At 45.5% G+C, this 17,761-nt stretch overlaps 1 protein-coding gene and 1 long non-coding RNA gene across 2 annotated transcripts; one reads left to right on the plus strand and one right to left on the minus strand.

Moving 5' to 3' along the window:
• Positions 1–1,530: 1,530 nt before the first annotated feature.
• On the plus strand, positions 1,531–17,277 carry prrg2 (proline rich Gla (G-carboxyglutamic acid) 2). The gene is made up of 7 exons (XM_015969257.3): positions 1,531–1,776; positions 1,853–1,940; positions 4,971–5,143; positions 5,255–5,288; positions 7,411–7,540; positions 7,718–7,873; positions 16,931–17,277. Exons 2-7 carry the CDS (start codon positions 1,865–1,867, stop codon positions 16,968–16,970), a joined length of 609 nt encoding a protein of 202 aa, XP_015824743.1. The 5' UTR covers positions 1,531–1,776; positions 1,853–1,864; the 3' UTR covers positions 16,971–17,277.
• LOC139063909 (uncharacterized) lies at positions 13,412–17,758 on the minus strand. The gene is made up of 3 exons (XR_011517226.1): positions 17,291–17,758; positions 16,860–17,177; positions 13,412–13,426 (listed from the first exon to the last, which is right to left on the minus strand). It is a non-coding gene; the product is annotated as an uncharacterized lncRNA (long non-coding RNA).
• Between the last annotated feature and the right edge of the window lie 3 nt (positions 17,759–17,761).

A 17,761-nucleotide genomic window follows, 5' to 3' on the forward strand; every position in this document is an offset into this window, starting at 1 on the left:
ATCTTTATCCATCATCCATCCATCCATCTTTATCCATCCATCCATCATCCATCCATCCATCCATCCATCCATCCATCCATCACCCATCCATCCATCTTTATCCATCCATACATCTTTATCCATCATCCATCCATCCATCTTTATCCATCCATCCATCATCCACCCATCCATACATCTTTATCCATCCATCCATCCATCCATCCATCCTTATCCATCCATCCATCCATCATCCATCCATCCATCTTTATCCATCCATCCATCATCCATCACCCATCCATCCATCTTTATCCATCCATACATCTTTATCCATCCATCCATCCATCACCCATCCATCCATCTTTATCCATCCATCTTTATCCATCATCCATCCATCCATCTTTATCCATCCATCCATCATCCATCCATCCATCCATCCATCCATCACCCATCCATCCATCTTTATCCATCCATACATCTTTATCCATCCATCTTTATCCATCATCCATCCATCCATCCATCCATCATCCATCCATCCATACATCTTTATCCATCCATCCATCCATCCATCCATCCATCCATCCATCCATCATCCATCCATCCATCCATCTTTATCCATCCATCCATCCTTCATCCATCCATCCATCTTTATCCATCCATCCATCATCCATCCATCCATCCATCCATCCATCCATCCATCCATCCATCCATCACCCATCCATCCATCTTTATCCATCCATACATCTTTATCCATCCATCTTTATCCATCATCCATCCATCCATCCATCATCCATCCATCCATACATCTTTATCCATCCATCCATCCATCCATCATCCATTCATCCATCTTTATCCATCCATCATCCATCCATTAATCAATCTCCATCCATCCATCCATCCATCCATATACCCTTATCCGACTCCATCCATCTTCGACTCCATCCATCTTCATACCCTTATCCGGAGTCGGGTCGCGGGGGCAGTAGCCTAAGGCGAGAGGCCCAGACTTCCCTCTCCCCAGCCACTTGGGCCAGCTCCTCCGGGGGAATCCCAAGGTGTTCCCTGGCCAGGTGAGAGACATAGTCCCTCCACCGTGTCCTGGGTCTTCCTTTAGGCCTCCTCCCAGTTGGACGTGCCCGGAAAACCTCACCAGGGAGGCGTCCAGGAGATCAAGCCTTTATAAATAAATTATATATATAATACATAATACCGTGTAAATGATCTGTTAATGACTTACTAAACACTGCTTAAATGTGTTTGTAAACGTCATCGCAATCCTTTATAAACATTTGTTCATCATTATCTAAGACCTTGCAGATGGGCTGTTAATGACTTTCTAATGACTTATAAATGTTTAACAACAAAACATTATTAAGTGCTACCCGCATTGATTATTAGAATTATATGATGTGATAATGAGCAACATTTATGAAAAATCAACTGCACCTTATCGGGCTGCTGCTCTGGAGGTAACCGACTGTGGTGGACTGACTCGGCGCGTGCACATGTCCATAAACCTGTTCATGACCGTGTTCATGCTCCTGCCTTGGATCCTCTCGCTGCTGAGCCGAGCCAATCAGCGGAGGGAACCGGTGAGAAAGCAGAGCCCAAACCGGTTTGGGAGTTTCCCGCCTCAAGTCGGTATGTCGTTCAGCCGGTTTGCGGTGTGACGTTACCTGCAGATAAAACGTCTACCCCTGTGAGTTCCTCCTGTGACTCGAGCTGATCTGCTCCCGTGTTTCTGGGAATCTGGTGTCTATCCTCCGAAAGGTTCGGACAGGTGGACCAACACCTGGACAGGTGAGTGCCTCACCTTCAGCAGTCTGCAGAGCCGAAGTGCTGCAGTTTCCTCACGGGCTCTTCCTGTTTGTTGTAGGTCTTCGCTTTGATGGCGGTGCTGTGGATCAGTACGCTGTCCCTGCTGCACACGGCCCTCTGCTCCGCCGCCTTCGTGCGGCCTCCAGGTGAAACACCTGTGCCTCCCAGCTTGTTTACTATAGGCTGTAGTGACGCTGCAAGGTGGTGACGTCCGCGACCCACCGACCTGGACCGAAGCTCGTTAGATCAGGAACCTGGTTCCAGTTCAGCCCAACAGACCCAGAAAGCACCTGTGTGGTTCTGAACAGGAACCACCTCACTTCAGCCTGTCACTTTAAACGGATTTCTGTTGCCATGGAGATGTTTAATGATGGCCTTTAACTCGTTTTAGTTTATTAAACTGATAATCTGATTTCATGATTTCTGTTGTGAGAGTCAAACCAGCTGATCGGCTTCAGAAAATACAACAACGACAACTTATAAATGAAAAATATTACTGGATACAGAAATATTCGACGTCCTGAGTTTTGTGCATGTTTTATTTCTCATTCTAAAACAAAACAATCATTAGTGAATAATGTTATTAAATAAACAAGTACAACAAAACATCAGGTGTAGGATGAAGAGACTGAGTGACCGAAGGTGACGTCCCCGTCTGTCAGACGGTTCAAAGGAGCTCAGACTCCTCTCAGCTTAACGAAGAAGGATCACTCCACCAGAGTTTAATAATTTTGTGAATAAGTGTGACCGAAAATATCGGGTGAAATTAGACCTGGGACAACAACAAACACTGGACAATGTATGTCCAACAAATTATCGATGATAAACAATTTTATTGTCGACACTGTGGAGACCAAAATAAACACTTATGTGATGTTAACACATAATAATACAAGTACACCCTTTAAACTGCAGCAGTTAAACCTTTATTTAACTCACTCAGGTGATTTATTTTCAGCAGCAATGAACCGTCTGAGCTCCTTTTGTTTCCTGTGAGGTCGCAGGGATCTGCGATATTGATTGGAGACAATTTCTGAAAATACCGATCTCCAGCCTCCTTCACAAGTTCCTCCCTGTAAGGGATGTGTTCGTCCTGCTCTAGATCCTGTTCACTCTCGTTCTGCTTCAGCGCTAAGGGGGTGTGGTTGACATACAGGTCACGTTTCTGATGAAGACCGATATACCGAGGCTGGAAATATTAGTTCTATCATACGATTAATTGATTTATTGATTATCATCCCAGCCCTAAGAGAAACTGAAATGAACCTAACCCAAGCCTTTAACAGACTCTAGGTAAGTCTTAGTCCACATCTGGTCCTGGTCCAACCTCCAGTACCACTTCCTGACTCATGAAGTCACGACTGACTGTCAAAAATCTTCTTATCATTAAAACTTTATTCTGAATTACTTCTATGAACTTTGACAGAGTTGAAGAGTTGGATCTGAATACAGATTATTATGTGTGAATTTGTGTGATCTGGCTCCAACCAGTTTCTCCAGGAGAGGACAGGAACAGACCTGTACAGGTGTTTCTGCACTGCAGGGTAACTTCAGCTGTTTCTTGCTGTTTGGAAATATATTGTACAGGTGTGGTGGAACACATTTGTTAATTATGACCAATAAGATGTGATGATTCCATACAATCTGATTTATCTTTGAAAGTTTAATCTGAAGATTCTAGGGTTCTTTGCTTCTTCAGGGATCATAAACACACTTCGTATTAATTCAGACAGAGTCAGTATGTAGTTTATCAAACAAATTTAATTATTTTCCTAAACTAACAATGTATACATGACAAGATATGAATAATGAGATGTGGTGTGGCGGATCTGGAGAGATTTAAAGGGATGTGTGAAATGTGATGGAAGCTAGATGTTGTGGCAACCGTTCTTTGTATCTGAGAGAAATTGTGAAGTCTGGCTTTAAAAGAATGTGGTTGTATATAACTAGAGTTGTTTATCTAAAAACCTCATCACTCCCGTATGCAGGCTACCATACACATTTATATGAGTTGCTCCTGGCGGTCCGGAGGGTTGCGGTCAGGTCGGTGAGGTCACCGGACATCAAAACCACGATACTCAGAGATTAGTAGCTTCCTCTGAGTTCAGCTTCCTCGGCCATGAGATGCAACCCGGGGTCTGCAGGTTAGGTGTCCAAGGTGGATGTCTGCGTTGAAGGAGCTCTGAAAAGAGCGGTTGTGTCTGTAATCACTCGCAGCGTCGCAGAAAGGGTTTTGTGTCACGATGTGGAGGGAAGATGGAGGAACAGCGGATCCTTCAGGCAGGTAAATCAACCCAGGCAAGACAGCAATGGACATTTGGTTCCTCTTTAATGGTCAGGAGTGCAGACACGACAGGGTAGACAGGTGTGAACACAAACTGACATGTAATGAGTACGGACCGACAAGCAACACACGAGGCTTATATAGACGCTGGGATGGGTAATCAGGTAACAAGAGGCAGGTGGACACCATTAAGGTAAAACCCAAGGCGGGGGAGCAGCAGTGTGACATTCTGACTTAAGGTCAAAGGAGATGGTTTTCAAAAGAGATACTTCTTTCCCGATTTGGCCGAATCGGGAGTCAGCTGGAAACGGAATTATTCGGGAAGTTCTGGCAAATCAGAACGTGCCATGTCTGGAAGGCTTTACCAAAACATTCCTCAGAAAGCCACGCCTCCTTGCAGATACAGTGGATGTTTTTAACGCTGTGAATGAGACTCTTATGTGAGGTGAATATTAACCTTAACATGCATCTTATTGTAATGAGTATGAGTGTAAACAATGATTCACTTGTTATGTCACACACACACTGATCATCAGATCTGAAATGGGTCATTGTAAGAGCAATCTTCATTTTAAAGCCAGCATTGCTTTAAACACAGATTATTCAAACATTTCATTTAAACATCTTTTTCATTCAACACACGATCATTTATCTCATAACTGTAAAGTCAGGGAAGCTTCACTTCCTTCAGAGTGAAGAATGCTGTCTGGCTTCTACGCAGAGAGGGCAGGGGACCATGACACTTTATTATGACTTCATGTATGTCAACCCGCAGTGAGCAGAACCTTCTGGGTTTGGAAGGCCAAGCAGAAAGTGGATTTATTTCTGTAGATGAAAGGTCACTCACTATGTTGTAGATGGTGAAAAATAGACCCTTTTGTACGTTACTCAGGAAAGTCCGTGCTATTGGATGAGCAGTCCGCAGCATCCTTCCTGTCGCGCTCGCTGCTCTACAACCACTGGGACTTTGAGCTGGTGGTGCCAGGAAACCTGGAGAGGGAATGTTTAGAGGAGGTGTGCAACTATGAGGAGGCCAGAGAGGTGTTCAAGGATGACACAAAGACGGTAAGACCCCCATCACAAACATTTAGCAACAACTTCCAGATATTTTAACTCCATCTGAACAACGCTCTTCACTGGATGAAAACTTTTCACTAAATCTGTTTTTATTTGCAGGCAGACTTTTGGAAGCACTACACCAGCACAGGAGGTGATGAACCAGATTCATATTCTTTATAACTGCTGACGTTTGTTTGAAGCTCTTTTACATCATCATGATATTGTTGGTTGTTGTTCTTACTGAGGAAGACTCACTCTTTTATGCTCCAGAATCAAAAGGATCCATGAATCAGTGGTGACCAGGTGGTGCTGTAGCACCAGCTAGGTACCTGTCATGGCGTCACCTTCTCACAGCCACAGTTGTTACAGCTGCAATGACAAATGAGCGTAAAGCCTTTTTCATGCCATTAACAACATTGTATAGCTATAAATATTTTATAGAGATAAAAAACATGAATAAAGTGCCCTCTGCGACCCGACTCCGGATAAGCAGCTGAAAATGGGTGGATGGATAAAAAAGTGGCTCTCTTGCTATTGTCTAAAAACCTCCACCAACAACATGTCTTGGTCCAAAACCAACCATCGTCGGTTGTCAGTCTCACTGAACCCCCACATTTCTCTGGGTCCTCCACTTGTTACGCGGTCACACATTTAACAGCAGAACAGCACAGGTGCGAGAGGTTCTCCGCTCAATAATATCAGAGAAGGAGAAACAGCCGGCTGCAACTTTAGGACAAATTACCAGAGTCCCAAAAAGGAAAACACTGTCTGAGGTCACGGACAACAAAAGATGTTTGGACCTAGAAAACAGTGACTGGTGTTTAGCGCTATCGCAGCAATGCAGATTCTCATATTAAGGGGCGTGGCTTAGGAATGATAGCTGACAGGAGCGGAGAGAGTTCTCTAACCATGTTTGTGTTTTTAAGCTAGTTTGTTTATCAGATTTGCTGTTGCAGCTTTAATGTGTAATGGAAACACCTTTATTGATTCTGATTCTAACGAGCCACTCTGAGTTTTCCATGCAGGCTGAACATGAAAGTAGTCTCCTACACCTGTCTCCTGCACTAGCTTCTGATAGAAAACAGACGGTGAAACTCTAGGATAGAAAATCCTGACAGACCTACGTCACACTGTCCCTATCATTCATGGACTCACCCATCTGGACTCATGACGGGGATGGCTGTTGTTGGTTTAGCATCCAGGAAACTACAGAAAACGTCCCAGCTAGTAGAAGCTAACATTAGCATTGGCAACTCCACCACACAGCTGAACTCCTCCAGGTTTGAGTTATCTGTGAAGATAAAACATCAACATTACAGAGCAAACCGAGTCAGTGGGAGAATCCTGTTGCTGTTAGCCATCAAGAGGAAGGAGATGCCCATCAATCTGGGAGTAATGCCACTTACACACTAGCATCAGCGCCACTCCACTATGCTCCGCCCACCCCAGCCTGGCCGCGTTTGTTCCACACTGCCTTAGGATTGCGGACATGGTTGAGCACATGGGCAGTCTCCAAAATTGGTGCAACAAATAGTTATACGCATCTTTGTGCATGTGGGCGGGGCAAAAGAGCACTGAGAAGTCCACGGTGTCTCCATTATTTGGAGACCCTAACTCTGATATTGCATTCTGCTTTGCTGTGTCTGGCAGCACTGTGTGTGTGTGTGTGTGCGTGCGTGTGTGTGTGTGCCTCCTCACAGTAGTGAGAGACGGAGAAATGCGGCTTCAGTCGGAGACACATTAACTCCACGACATCCAGAATGATAATTAGTTGCGCATACAGGAAGCGCCCGCAGACAGATTGTATCCGCCAATCGGAGGTTCCCCCTAATGGTACGCATCAGTTTGAGCCGGCCAGTCAGTTGGCAGTGAGCATGTTGGATCAGCTCCAGGCAAACCGCCTCGGGAAGAGGGCTGGAAAGACGTCTGGTTGCGTGCGGGAAAATCCAAAGCTACCCAAATAAGAACACTCCCAACCGGATCCAGGTGGAGTGGAGCTGATGCTAGTGTGTAAGAGTCATAGGAGTCCATACCGTGTTCTGCCACTGTCCCTTCCAGCTGAATTCTCCGGCCTGAAACAGGTGCACCAGAACCTTTCCCTCGTGAAAACAACGTACAAGGCATTCAGTCCTACTAGAGACCACTGAAGATGCATTAAAAACACGAGTGAAGTTGACTTATAAAGCTCGTTGTGACGGAAAGCATCTATGGTTTAACTGAATGAGAACTGTTTCAGATACAAACATCTAGGTAAAAACATTTTCTCTTGAAAGACGCTACCCCCAACGTGGATGTGTCCGTGCTGGTGGCAGGAATCCTAGCAATCGTAGTGATTGCTGTCATCGCCACCGTTCTGGGTGTCTACTTCTACAAAAAGAAGAAGAGCAGCAGGAGTCCGGGAAGGTGAGTTCTGTCAAAATGCTGAAACCTTTGATATCCTGGTAGAAACAGACCTTCTCCTTTCATCTGGCAGCACATTTCAACCCTCTCAAGGTAAAAGCTGCGTGGTCTGTTTAGAATATATCTATGCAGCTCATGCTAAGTTTGTGTGATGTTTGGTTTCCATGCTTGGTTGTGCAGAGCCAGAGCTCCAGTAAGAATGGTAGGAGATGGTGGTCCAGCTGCAGAGATGGATCCTCTGTTTGGGGTTGTTGTTCCACCTCCACCTCTACCGAGCTACAACGATGCTTTGAACCAAAGTGGCCAGCACGATGCGCCACCCCCACCATATACAGGGTGAGTCTAGTTCAGCACGCAGTTAAGAAAACTACAGAAGTAAAATGATCTGTCAGCATTTTGGTTATTTTGCTATAAAGTTTGTGACAACATTTAAAGGTGCATGATGTCTTCGGACACAGGGATTTATGGGGTTGGAGGAGGAAGACGAAAAAAGAAAGTAAATCAATGTTTTATCAGGTTAATTTGACACAAACACAGAAAACACACTTTTTTGACAACCTTGAAAACACGAAAAATAAGTGTATAATTAAAATCAAACGACATGTGTTAGTAGGGAAATAGCTGGCAAGCCATGTTGATGCATGTGTACGCATACGCCGTGAGCGGTTCTGGTACTTTTGGGGTCGCAGCCATTCGTAGCGCTGCTTCAACAGTGCGATGCACTCATAAGGGACTAGCAGAAATCAAACACGGGATAAATCTGTGAGAACTCACGATTGCTGATCGGGAGTTGGTCACATGGTGTTAATTGCCTTCCGTAACCCCCTGTATACTACACAACGCTCAGCATAAAACTCGCCCCAATCTTGTAGATTCTCACACGAGGGGAAAATCGGCTCAGAAAGTGTAAAAGTCGTACAGTGTACACTAGGGATGAGCGAGTACACCACTATCTGTATCTGTATCTGTTCAACCAACTAAATTATCTGTATCTGTAGCTGTACTCGGAAGTGGGCATGGCATAACCCGGAAGTGGGTGTGGTTTACATCAATACATTATTTTAAGTCTGAAATTGATATGGACTGATCAGAAGTTGATATGTGTATTGTTTATTTGAAAACTATTTACAGAGCAGCCTCAGACTTGAGATTAAATATTTTTGATCACAATAGTAAAGAAACTATTACAGAACAAGTGTTTCAATAAAATCAGAACATTAATATTTAAGTGCATGGATTAATATATCTGAACTCATGCAGTAGGAATTAGGAAATATGAAATGCTAGAACCAGACACAACTTTATATATATTTTTTATTTTAATTTGATCAAAGTGGTTTTTTTCTTAACGTTCTTGGCATTTTGCCACACAAAGTTCAACAAAACAATGTTGATTAAGGTGTGTGTGTCTGAGAGAGATAGAGAGGGAGAGAGATGGAGTTAATAAAAATAAAGAACCTGACCGGAGCGGAGGTAGTGAGTGAGTGATGCAGCACGTCAGCTCTGTCTTGTCAAATGCACCTTGTAAGTTACAAAAAAAGTAACTTTAAATATTCAACCGAAAAAGAGGCGAGCTGAAGAAAACCTAGGGAAAACTGAAGAAATGTGAGCAACAGTGAAGCAATCACAGCGAGATCCGTTACTGTCTATGTATGTGCGTGGATGAGCCGGACGGACTGCGCTCCCGGCTGGCTAGAGAGTTTTGTGTGTAGGGAGGGGCGGGCTCTATGTGACTGGCCAATCACAGAGCGTGAAGACAGTCAGTTACCCAATGAGGATTTTCCTTCAGCACGATTACAGATATTTACGAGTTTTACTCGTTTCACGCTCGTATTCGTCAAAAATACTTTATCCATACCGGATACTCGTCTGAAACGAGTATCCAGCTCATCCCTAGTGTACACTAAAGATTTCTTGCATTTTGTCTAATTCATAATGCAACTGTAATGAGAGAGGAGGGCCTCATAGTGCACTACCAAGCTGTCTCCACTGCATTTGAAGCTAAGCTGTTTGTGACATTGACATGCGGTTAGCATGGAATATGTATCACTTCATGAGAGCTGGCATTATTTGGCAGGCATGTCAGGAAAGGTCCTAGTATCCTTTGTTTTGTGAAATCCTGGGGCCAGGCGTGGCCCACTGACCCTTTGCCTGATCACGTAGGTCCACTGTAGTAGGCATCAACTTTGAATTACGGGAGTGTTGAACGGAGAGCAAAAGTGGCAAAAGAGATACTTTTTTTGCCAGTTTAGCCTGGTTTCTACTGGTTCAAGCCCAGTTTACCTGTGGGAAAGTTGGGCCCACCTACGTAGGTCGGGCTCATAGAGCATGGTGTTTACAAAAGTTAAGTGTTAGCTAGCTTAAGAACGTTAGCTTAGGTTCTCCCTGCTGCTGTTCACCGATGTAAACAAGTGGAGGTCACGGTAGGCTTTCTGCCTGAATGTGGGAGTTTATCCCTGAGGACAAAAGGGTCAGAGAACGGGTCCCGGCTGTTCGGTGTTTGTTTGAACTAACCCTAAGTAAAGTTATTTATTACATAGATTTTACAGATTTAATGCTGACATTCTTGTTAAACTCCTAACACAAATAACATCTTTGATGTATGACTTGTGCTTTGCTCCTTATCTCGATAATTTATTAAATAAATGTGAGAAATACACAAAACCCAGTTTTACATCCAGATTAAAAGCAAACCGTGAATAATGAAAGCATTGTTTTAGGTTAGTGAGACAGAAATACATGTTAACAGGGTGTGAAGACCAATCATGTCCCACAGAACCATGTCACACTGCGTTCCCCATCAGGGGGACTTTTATATTTTCACTCCACCTCTACACCTTTGACTTCCTGTCACTGACATAAAAACATGATGCTGTTATTCATCTGAAACTTTATCGCCCGTACTGATAAAACCTGAGTCCGTCCACTCCTGCTCCTTGGTCCACCTTCTCATATCATCCACCCACCCATCCATCCATCCTCTCCCGCTTATCTTTAGTCGGGTCACTCACTAGGGAGGCATCTAGGAGGCATCCTAATCAGATGCCAGAGCCACCTCAACTGGCTCCTCTTGGTGTGGAGGAGCAGCAGGTCTACTCTGAGCCCCTCTCGGATGACTGAGCTTCTCAACCTATCTCTAAGGGAGAGCCCAGCCACCCTGCAGAGAAATGTTATTTCGGCCGCTTGTATCAGCGATCTCGTTCTTTCGGTCACTAAGCTCATGACCATAGGTGAGGGTAGGAACGTAGATCGACCGGTAAATCGAGAGCTTCGCATTCTGACTCAGCTCTCTCTTCACGGCGACAGACCCGTACAACGCCCGCATCACTGCAGATGCAGCACCAATCCGCCTATCTCGCGCTCCAGTTTTCCCTCACTTGTGAACAAGACCCCGAGATACTTAACCCTCTGGAGGCAGGTTTTGCAGATTAGCAACGTTAAAACCTTGTTGCTCCACATACGTGTTTCATGAGCATTTTTTAACTCAGATGTACCCCTGAAGGACTCAGTTGTTCTTCCTTTTATCAAAACTTATTTTGGGCCTGAGAGGGTTCAACTCCTCCACCTGGGGCAGGACCTCATCCCTGACCCGGAGAAGGCATTCTACCCTTTTTCAATTGAAGACCATGGTCTCTGATTTAGAGGAGCTGATTCTCATCCCAGCTGCTTCACACTCTGCTGCGATCCGCTCCAGCGAAAGCCAGAGATCACGTTCTGATGAAGCCAACAGGACCACGTCATCTGCAGAAAGTAGAGACCTGATCCAGGCCATCAAAGCAGATCCCCGTGCACCGTACCGCTTGCTGCTGACAGTGTAGCCCAAGCTCTGACAGCGGTCATACAGGGACCTAAAGGCCCGTACCTTCTTAGATCACTACACACAAAAACGAACGCACTTTAACAACGCCAGAAGCAGAACTCCTGTGTCAGGACAACATGAAGTAGAAACATCACATGAACTACTTCAGCTTCACTTCCTGTTGGTGCTCTCGGCGTAGCTGGAAGTTAAACCTGCTGATGAACAGAGAAACATTCACACTGAGTTGTTCAGTCATGGGTTTCAGTTTGCAAAAGAAAACAAAACTTCATAGATGTGATTAGGATTTAGTGAAAATTCTGACCCCTGTTGGTTCTCTGGAGGAAACCCAGCAGACACATGGGTGTAGGTGATCAGCTGTTTGACCTGAGGAAGACATGGTGTTTTAGAGTGAAACCATCTGGTTAAGAACAAAGCAGATGTTGGATGGAGGGTACTGCCTCTGTTTCCCACTCAACAAAGATGGCTCCTTCACTCCTCTTTAAACCCATTTGTCTATTCTGTCCAAAACCCTGCTGTTCTCGTGTCCCTGTCCTCTGAGACGTAGGTGGACAGCTGAGTCTGGACCTGAGGAACTGGTTCTGCTCAGCTGTGTGTTTGTGGAGGTGCTTTAGTTTCTCTAGAGCTCTGAACACCACACCTGTAGACTCTCTGTTTGGTTCTGTGGAGTTTCCAGGTGTCCAGTCTGCTTCTCTAGGGGAAAACTGTAATTAAAAAGAGGCCACCGCCAAAGGCGGTGGTCTCTTTGAGGCTCTGTCCATTCTGGGCGCCACGGATCTGATGGTCCACCCCCCATGAGCTCTTCCTTGGGGTTCACAGGTAGGTACAAGACACACACTTATTTAGTTTTTCAGAGTGGTACAGTCTGACGAATCCGCCCTCTGGGTTGTGGTTTAGGGTCAGGATTCCAGTGGGCCAGGGTTAGTTGATGGGGTGGGGGGTGGGGGGGTTTGGTTTGGGAACATCAGTTCCCACTGGTTAGGGTCAGGGCCAGGGAATGGGAGAGGGGGTGGAGAAGATGGTGGCTTCAGAGCCCCACTAATTAGGGTAAGAGCCAGGGGTCGGGAGGAGGATGGGGGGCTCAGGCCAGGAGTGATTAAACTGAGGTCGGGTGTAGGAGACAGTGTTAGGAGCTTGAAACAGCCCGAGGCTTAGCCTCATTAAGCCCTCCCAGGTGTGCTGTGTCCAGCCTCATCATCCAGAGTCTCTCTGCCCACTTCCGCTGCTGGGCAGTCCAGTCTGGGTTCGACTCTAGGACTGTGGCTGTAACAGATTGCCAACCATGTATAAGAAAGTGTTGGACCAAATGGGTGTTTGTCTCCTTCCTCCTCAGGATTTTGTATCTGTGTTGTGTGAATCTGACCAGGAGTGTATTTTTGGTCTCTCCCACATACATTTTTTGACACGTTTTGCATGTTATGAGATACACACAGTTGGAGGTGCGGGCGGTGCCTTTAGTCCGGGTTAAGTAAACTGTGTCTGAGAAAACGTTATAGATCCACTGTTTGTGCTTAAAAAATTGCCCCAAGTCCTTAGATTTAGTTCTGATTGTAGGTCTCAATTTAGCTTTAACTAGATAGTCTTTTAGATTTTTGTTCCTCCTGTAGGCAGCCAGCACCTTATGGTCTGTGAGCATCTTAGTTGTCTGGACAAGAGTCTGAAAATTCTCTTCTTGAAAATGTAGGGCTCTAGGGGAGTTAGGGTCTGTGAGTCAGAGTAAAACTACTGATCTGTTTAGGTTTCCTCTAAACTTCGGCATCTGGTGGAGACCGGCTTAGCTGGGTACCATTTTTTTGGTTCTTTTTTAAACACAGGAAAGGTTTTTTCTTTACCTTACTGATGGTTTCGTTTGCGGGCGCAAACATCTTCAGAGCTGACGCTGATGGTGGCGTCACTTCCTACTCCGTTTATTCTCAAGCAGCAGAGGACGTTGTCGCCCTCTCCCCTCGCCGATGATGCAGTCCCATGCACGATCCAACGAGTAAACACCATCGTCTCTGTTCATGGTCCCACATCCATGTCTCCCTATCTCTATAGCTTCCTTTATCCATCTTTTGTATTTCTGTTGTTTTCTTTTGTTTATTGTTTATAATAAACAAAGGAAAACAACAAACAACAGAAAGAAAGAAAAGAACAACCTAAGCAAAGAACCAGAAACCCAGAAAGACAAGAACCAAAACCAGTGATAATTCAATTCAAAAATTATTAATCCCAGAGGGAAATTGATTGCTGTAGTAGCTCAGAATAATAATAATAATCAAGTCATCAAAGAGTTGTTGTATAATACAATGGCTGTTGGCAGGAAGGATCTCCAGTAGCGGTCAGTGTTGCAGCCAAACTGAAGAAGCCTCTGACTGAAGACACTCTTCTGTTGTCGGACAGTCTTGTGAAGAGAATGCTCAGAGTTGTCCATCATTTTCTTGATTCTCTGGAGAATCCTTCTTTGCATGATCTCCTCCAGTGGTTCCACAGTCGTCCCCAGAACAGAACCAGCCTTTTTTATTTCATTTCATTTCATTTATTTATAAAGCCCCTTCTGCGACCAATGCAGACACCCAAGGTGCTGAACACAACACAATAAAAACATAAAACTGTCAGAATAAAATATAACAATCATAAAACCAACATAAAATCAATTAAAAGAGGAGAGTAAAAGCAAAAAATAAAATCCTGAAAAAGATTAAGAGGCCGGAGCATCGAAACCGGGTAAAATTTGCTAATCCTGGAATGCCTCAACAAAAAAATGGGTCTTGAGGCGAGTCTTAAAAACCCCCAATGAGGTTGACTGATGCACCACCAAAGGCAACTGGTTCCAAAGTGCAGGTGCCAACACAGAGAACGCATGGTCCCCCCGTGACCTGCACTTAGTACGTGGAATGATCAACAGCTCCCTGCTGGCTGAGCGAAGGGCCCAGGAGGGGGCATGCCTATGCAAAAGGTTGCCAAGATATGCTGGAGCAGTTCCTTGTAAGGCCTTGTATGCCAGTACCAAGACCTTGAATTTTGCCCTGTATTGCACAGGCAACCAATGAAGGGATGCCAACACAGGGGTGATATGTTCCCTGCGTCTAGTGCCTGTCACGAACCTAGCAGCTGAGTTTTGTACTAACTGCAAGCGTGCTACCGCACCCTGACTAAGGCCGGCATACAGTGCATTGCAGTAGTCGAGCCTTGAAAGTACAAAAGCATGTGTGATAGTCTCTAAATGTACTCTGGACAGCAGGGGCTGAATTCTGGCTAGTCGGCGTGAGTTAAAAAAACACGATCGCACAACCTGTTTGATTTGCGCGTCGAATTTAAGGGCTGAGTCCAGGGCTTTATTAGGCTGTTGAGCCTTTTCAGGTCCCTGCTTCTGATGCTGCTACCCCAACAGACGGTGGCTGAAGAGATTACACTCTCAACAACAGACTTGTAGAAGATCTGCAGCATCTTGCTACAGACATTGAAGGACCTAAGCATCCTCAAGAAGTGCAGTCTGCTGTGCCCCTTCTTGTAAAAGGCTTCGCTGTTCTTTCTCCAGTCCAGTCTGTTGTCCAGGTGAACTCCAAGGTGTTTGTATTCCTCAACCACCTCCACTTCTTCTCCCATGATGGAAACAGTGTTTGACTCCACCCTGTTTCTTCTGAAGTCTAAAATCATCTCCTTTGTTTTGTTCACGTTCAAGGTCAGATGATTGTTTCCACACCATGCCACAAAGCGCTCCACCAGTTCTCTGTATTCAGCTTCCTCTCCATCTCTGATACAGCCGACAACTGCAGAGTCATCTGAGTATTTCTGTAGATGACACGTCTCTGTACTTTGTACTGGAAGTCTGAGGTGTACAGGGTGAAAAGGAATGGTGAGAGTACAGTCCCCTGTGGTGCTCCAAAGTTACTGATCGCCTGGTTTGATGTGCAGTTCTTCAGCCTCACAAACTGTGGTCTGTTTGTCAGGTAGTCTTTAATCCAGGCGATAGTTGAGGCCCCCACCTGTGTCTTCTGGAGTTTCTGGCAAAGTACATCAGGCTGGATTGTGTTAAATGCACTGGAGAAATCAAAGAACATGACCCTGACAGTGTTGCCTGCTTTGTCCAGATGACGGTGGGTTGGTTGAAGCAGCAGGATGATGGCATCTTCAACTCCAACTCCATGGTGATAAGCAAACTGCAGCGGGTCCTGATATGTTCCAGTTTGCTTATTCAGGTGGACCAACAGGAGTCTCTCCAGGACCTTCATGATGTGGGATGTCAGGGCAACCGGTCTGTAGTCATCATTGACTGATGGGCGAGTTTTCTTTGGAACTAGAACAAGGCAGGATGTCTTTCACAGGACTGGAACCTTCTCCTGGGCCTGGCTGAGGTTGAAGAGGTGCTGCAGAATCCCACAGAGCTGCTCTGCACAGGCCTTCAGTACTCTGGGGCTGACACCATCTGGACCTGCAGTCTTGTTCCTGTTCAGTCTCTCCAGCTGCCTCTTCACCTGACTTCTAGAGACAGATAGGTGGGAGGGGGAGGTAAATGGGGCAGCAGCATCTCCTGACTTGGTTGAAGACAGATTTATAAAACCAGAAGAGTCCATGACTGCGTTAGAGGAAAAAAGAGCTGGTGTGTGACAGGAAAATGTTGGATCAGAGGAGGATGGGATGTCTGATTGGCTGGGGACAGGTGAGGAGGATGCTGGGTTTGTTCCTGAACTGAACCTATTGAAGGACTTGTTCAGTTCATTGGCTGTGTCCAGGCTGCCATCTGTGCAATCCTTCCTCTTCTTGAAGCCTGTGATCTTCTTCATCCCTGACCAGACATCTCTGATATTGTTCCTCTGTAGTTTGTTCTCCAGCTTCTTCCTCCATGCCTCCTTGCTGTCTCTGATCTTGATCTTCAGTTGCTTCTGTATACTCCTCAATAATTCCCTGTCTCCCTCCTTGAAGGCTCTTTTTTCTCATTTAGCAGATTCTTCAGTTCACTAGTCATCCAGGGTTTGTTATTAGCGAAGCATCTCTCTGTTCTGGTGGGTATGATGTTGTCCACACAGAAGTTTATATAGTCAGTGACATGGCCAGTCATGGCACTGATGTCCTCTTCATATCCATGGCAGAGAGTCATCCAGTCTGTGGTCTCAAAACAACCCTGCTGTGACTTTTTCACACAGGGCAATGTAGGTTTGGATTTTGTTCTCTCCCTAAATAATAAAAACCATCATTTCAAAACTGCATTTTGTGTTTACTTGTGTTATCTTTGACTAATGGTTAAATGTGTTTGATGATCAGAAACATTTTGTGTGACAAACATGCAAAAGAATGAGAAATCAGGAAGGGGGGCAAATAGTTTTTCACACCACTGTATCTCACGCAATGTGAACAGGTGCCACTGAGTGGTGCTGCAGCGTTTTGACCAGATTTCTCTCCTTTGCTCCTACGATCCTGCAAAGGTGCTTGGGCAATATTCTGGATTTTATTGATGTGAGGAACTCTGTGAAGGTTCTAGTCATAGCCTTTGTCATAGGTATAATATTTCAGCTTCCTCCATACCTCCTTAGCTCCTCCTCCTCCTATCATCTTTTAACCATGATCACACAGGTCTTTCCTTTGTCTGCCCACAGGGAGGCGCCATCAGCACCTGCGGATCCGGGAGAACACTAAGGCAGGAGGAAAAGCCGGTTGTTTGTACCTGGTGGTGCTCCAGTGAACTTTGTGTTGTTGCTTTTCTATTCATGACCTTGTATTTATGAGGGAGGTGTGAACACGAACCCTGATGGGTTCTGCAGGTCCTGTCCTGTCCTCTGCAGGTGTGATGCTTTCTGAGGGTGGGGTTCGGGTCCTGCTCGGTTCTGCTCATCCATCAGTGTTCTGTGTAAAGTAACCAGAAGCAGAAACGTGACCACCAAGTTTAACAGAATACGAGTTCCTGTAGGAAAATGTTTTATACAATAAATGATTCTGAACCTGATTCTGGTGTGTACCTGGAGAAGCCGATCCACCTGGACCCATGAGGTTCTGCATCTGCTGCAGCAGCCTGCCTTTGTTCTGAGGACATTCGGTCAGAACACGCATGTGGCTGCAGCTCCAGTCCTCCAACATGCTTCAGTTCAGTCACTCCCTCACGTGTGTGTGTGTATGTGTGTGTGCGTGTGTGTGTGTGTGTGTGTGTATGTGTGTGATGGTGGTGGTGGTGGTGGTGGGGGGGCTAAAAATGGCGTCTAGTCAACAAAATGAAGGGACAACATGTCTTCAGTGAGCAGCAGGTCCAGCTGATCTGGAGCTGCTGAGGAACGCAGAGCTTCTGCTCTCCGCTCCATCAGCTCCACACCGGGGACAATAGATAGGGGGGGCTCCTGGCTGATGTGACTCCCCCTCCTCCCTCCCTCTCTCACTCCTTCTCCTCCCATTCCGACGAGTCTACAGGCTCGTCAAGCAGAGAAATAAACAGACTG

This window comes from Nothobranchius furzeri, chromosome 18 (assembly GCF_043380555.1).
Source record: "Nothobranchius furzeri strain GRZ-AD chromosome 18, NfurGRZ-RIMD1, whole genome shotgun sequence".
In the NCBI taxonomy this organism is placed as follows: domain Eukaryota; kingdom Metazoa; phylum Chordata; class Actinopteri; order Cyprinodontiformes; family Nothobranchiidae; genus Nothobranchius; species Nothobranchius furzeri.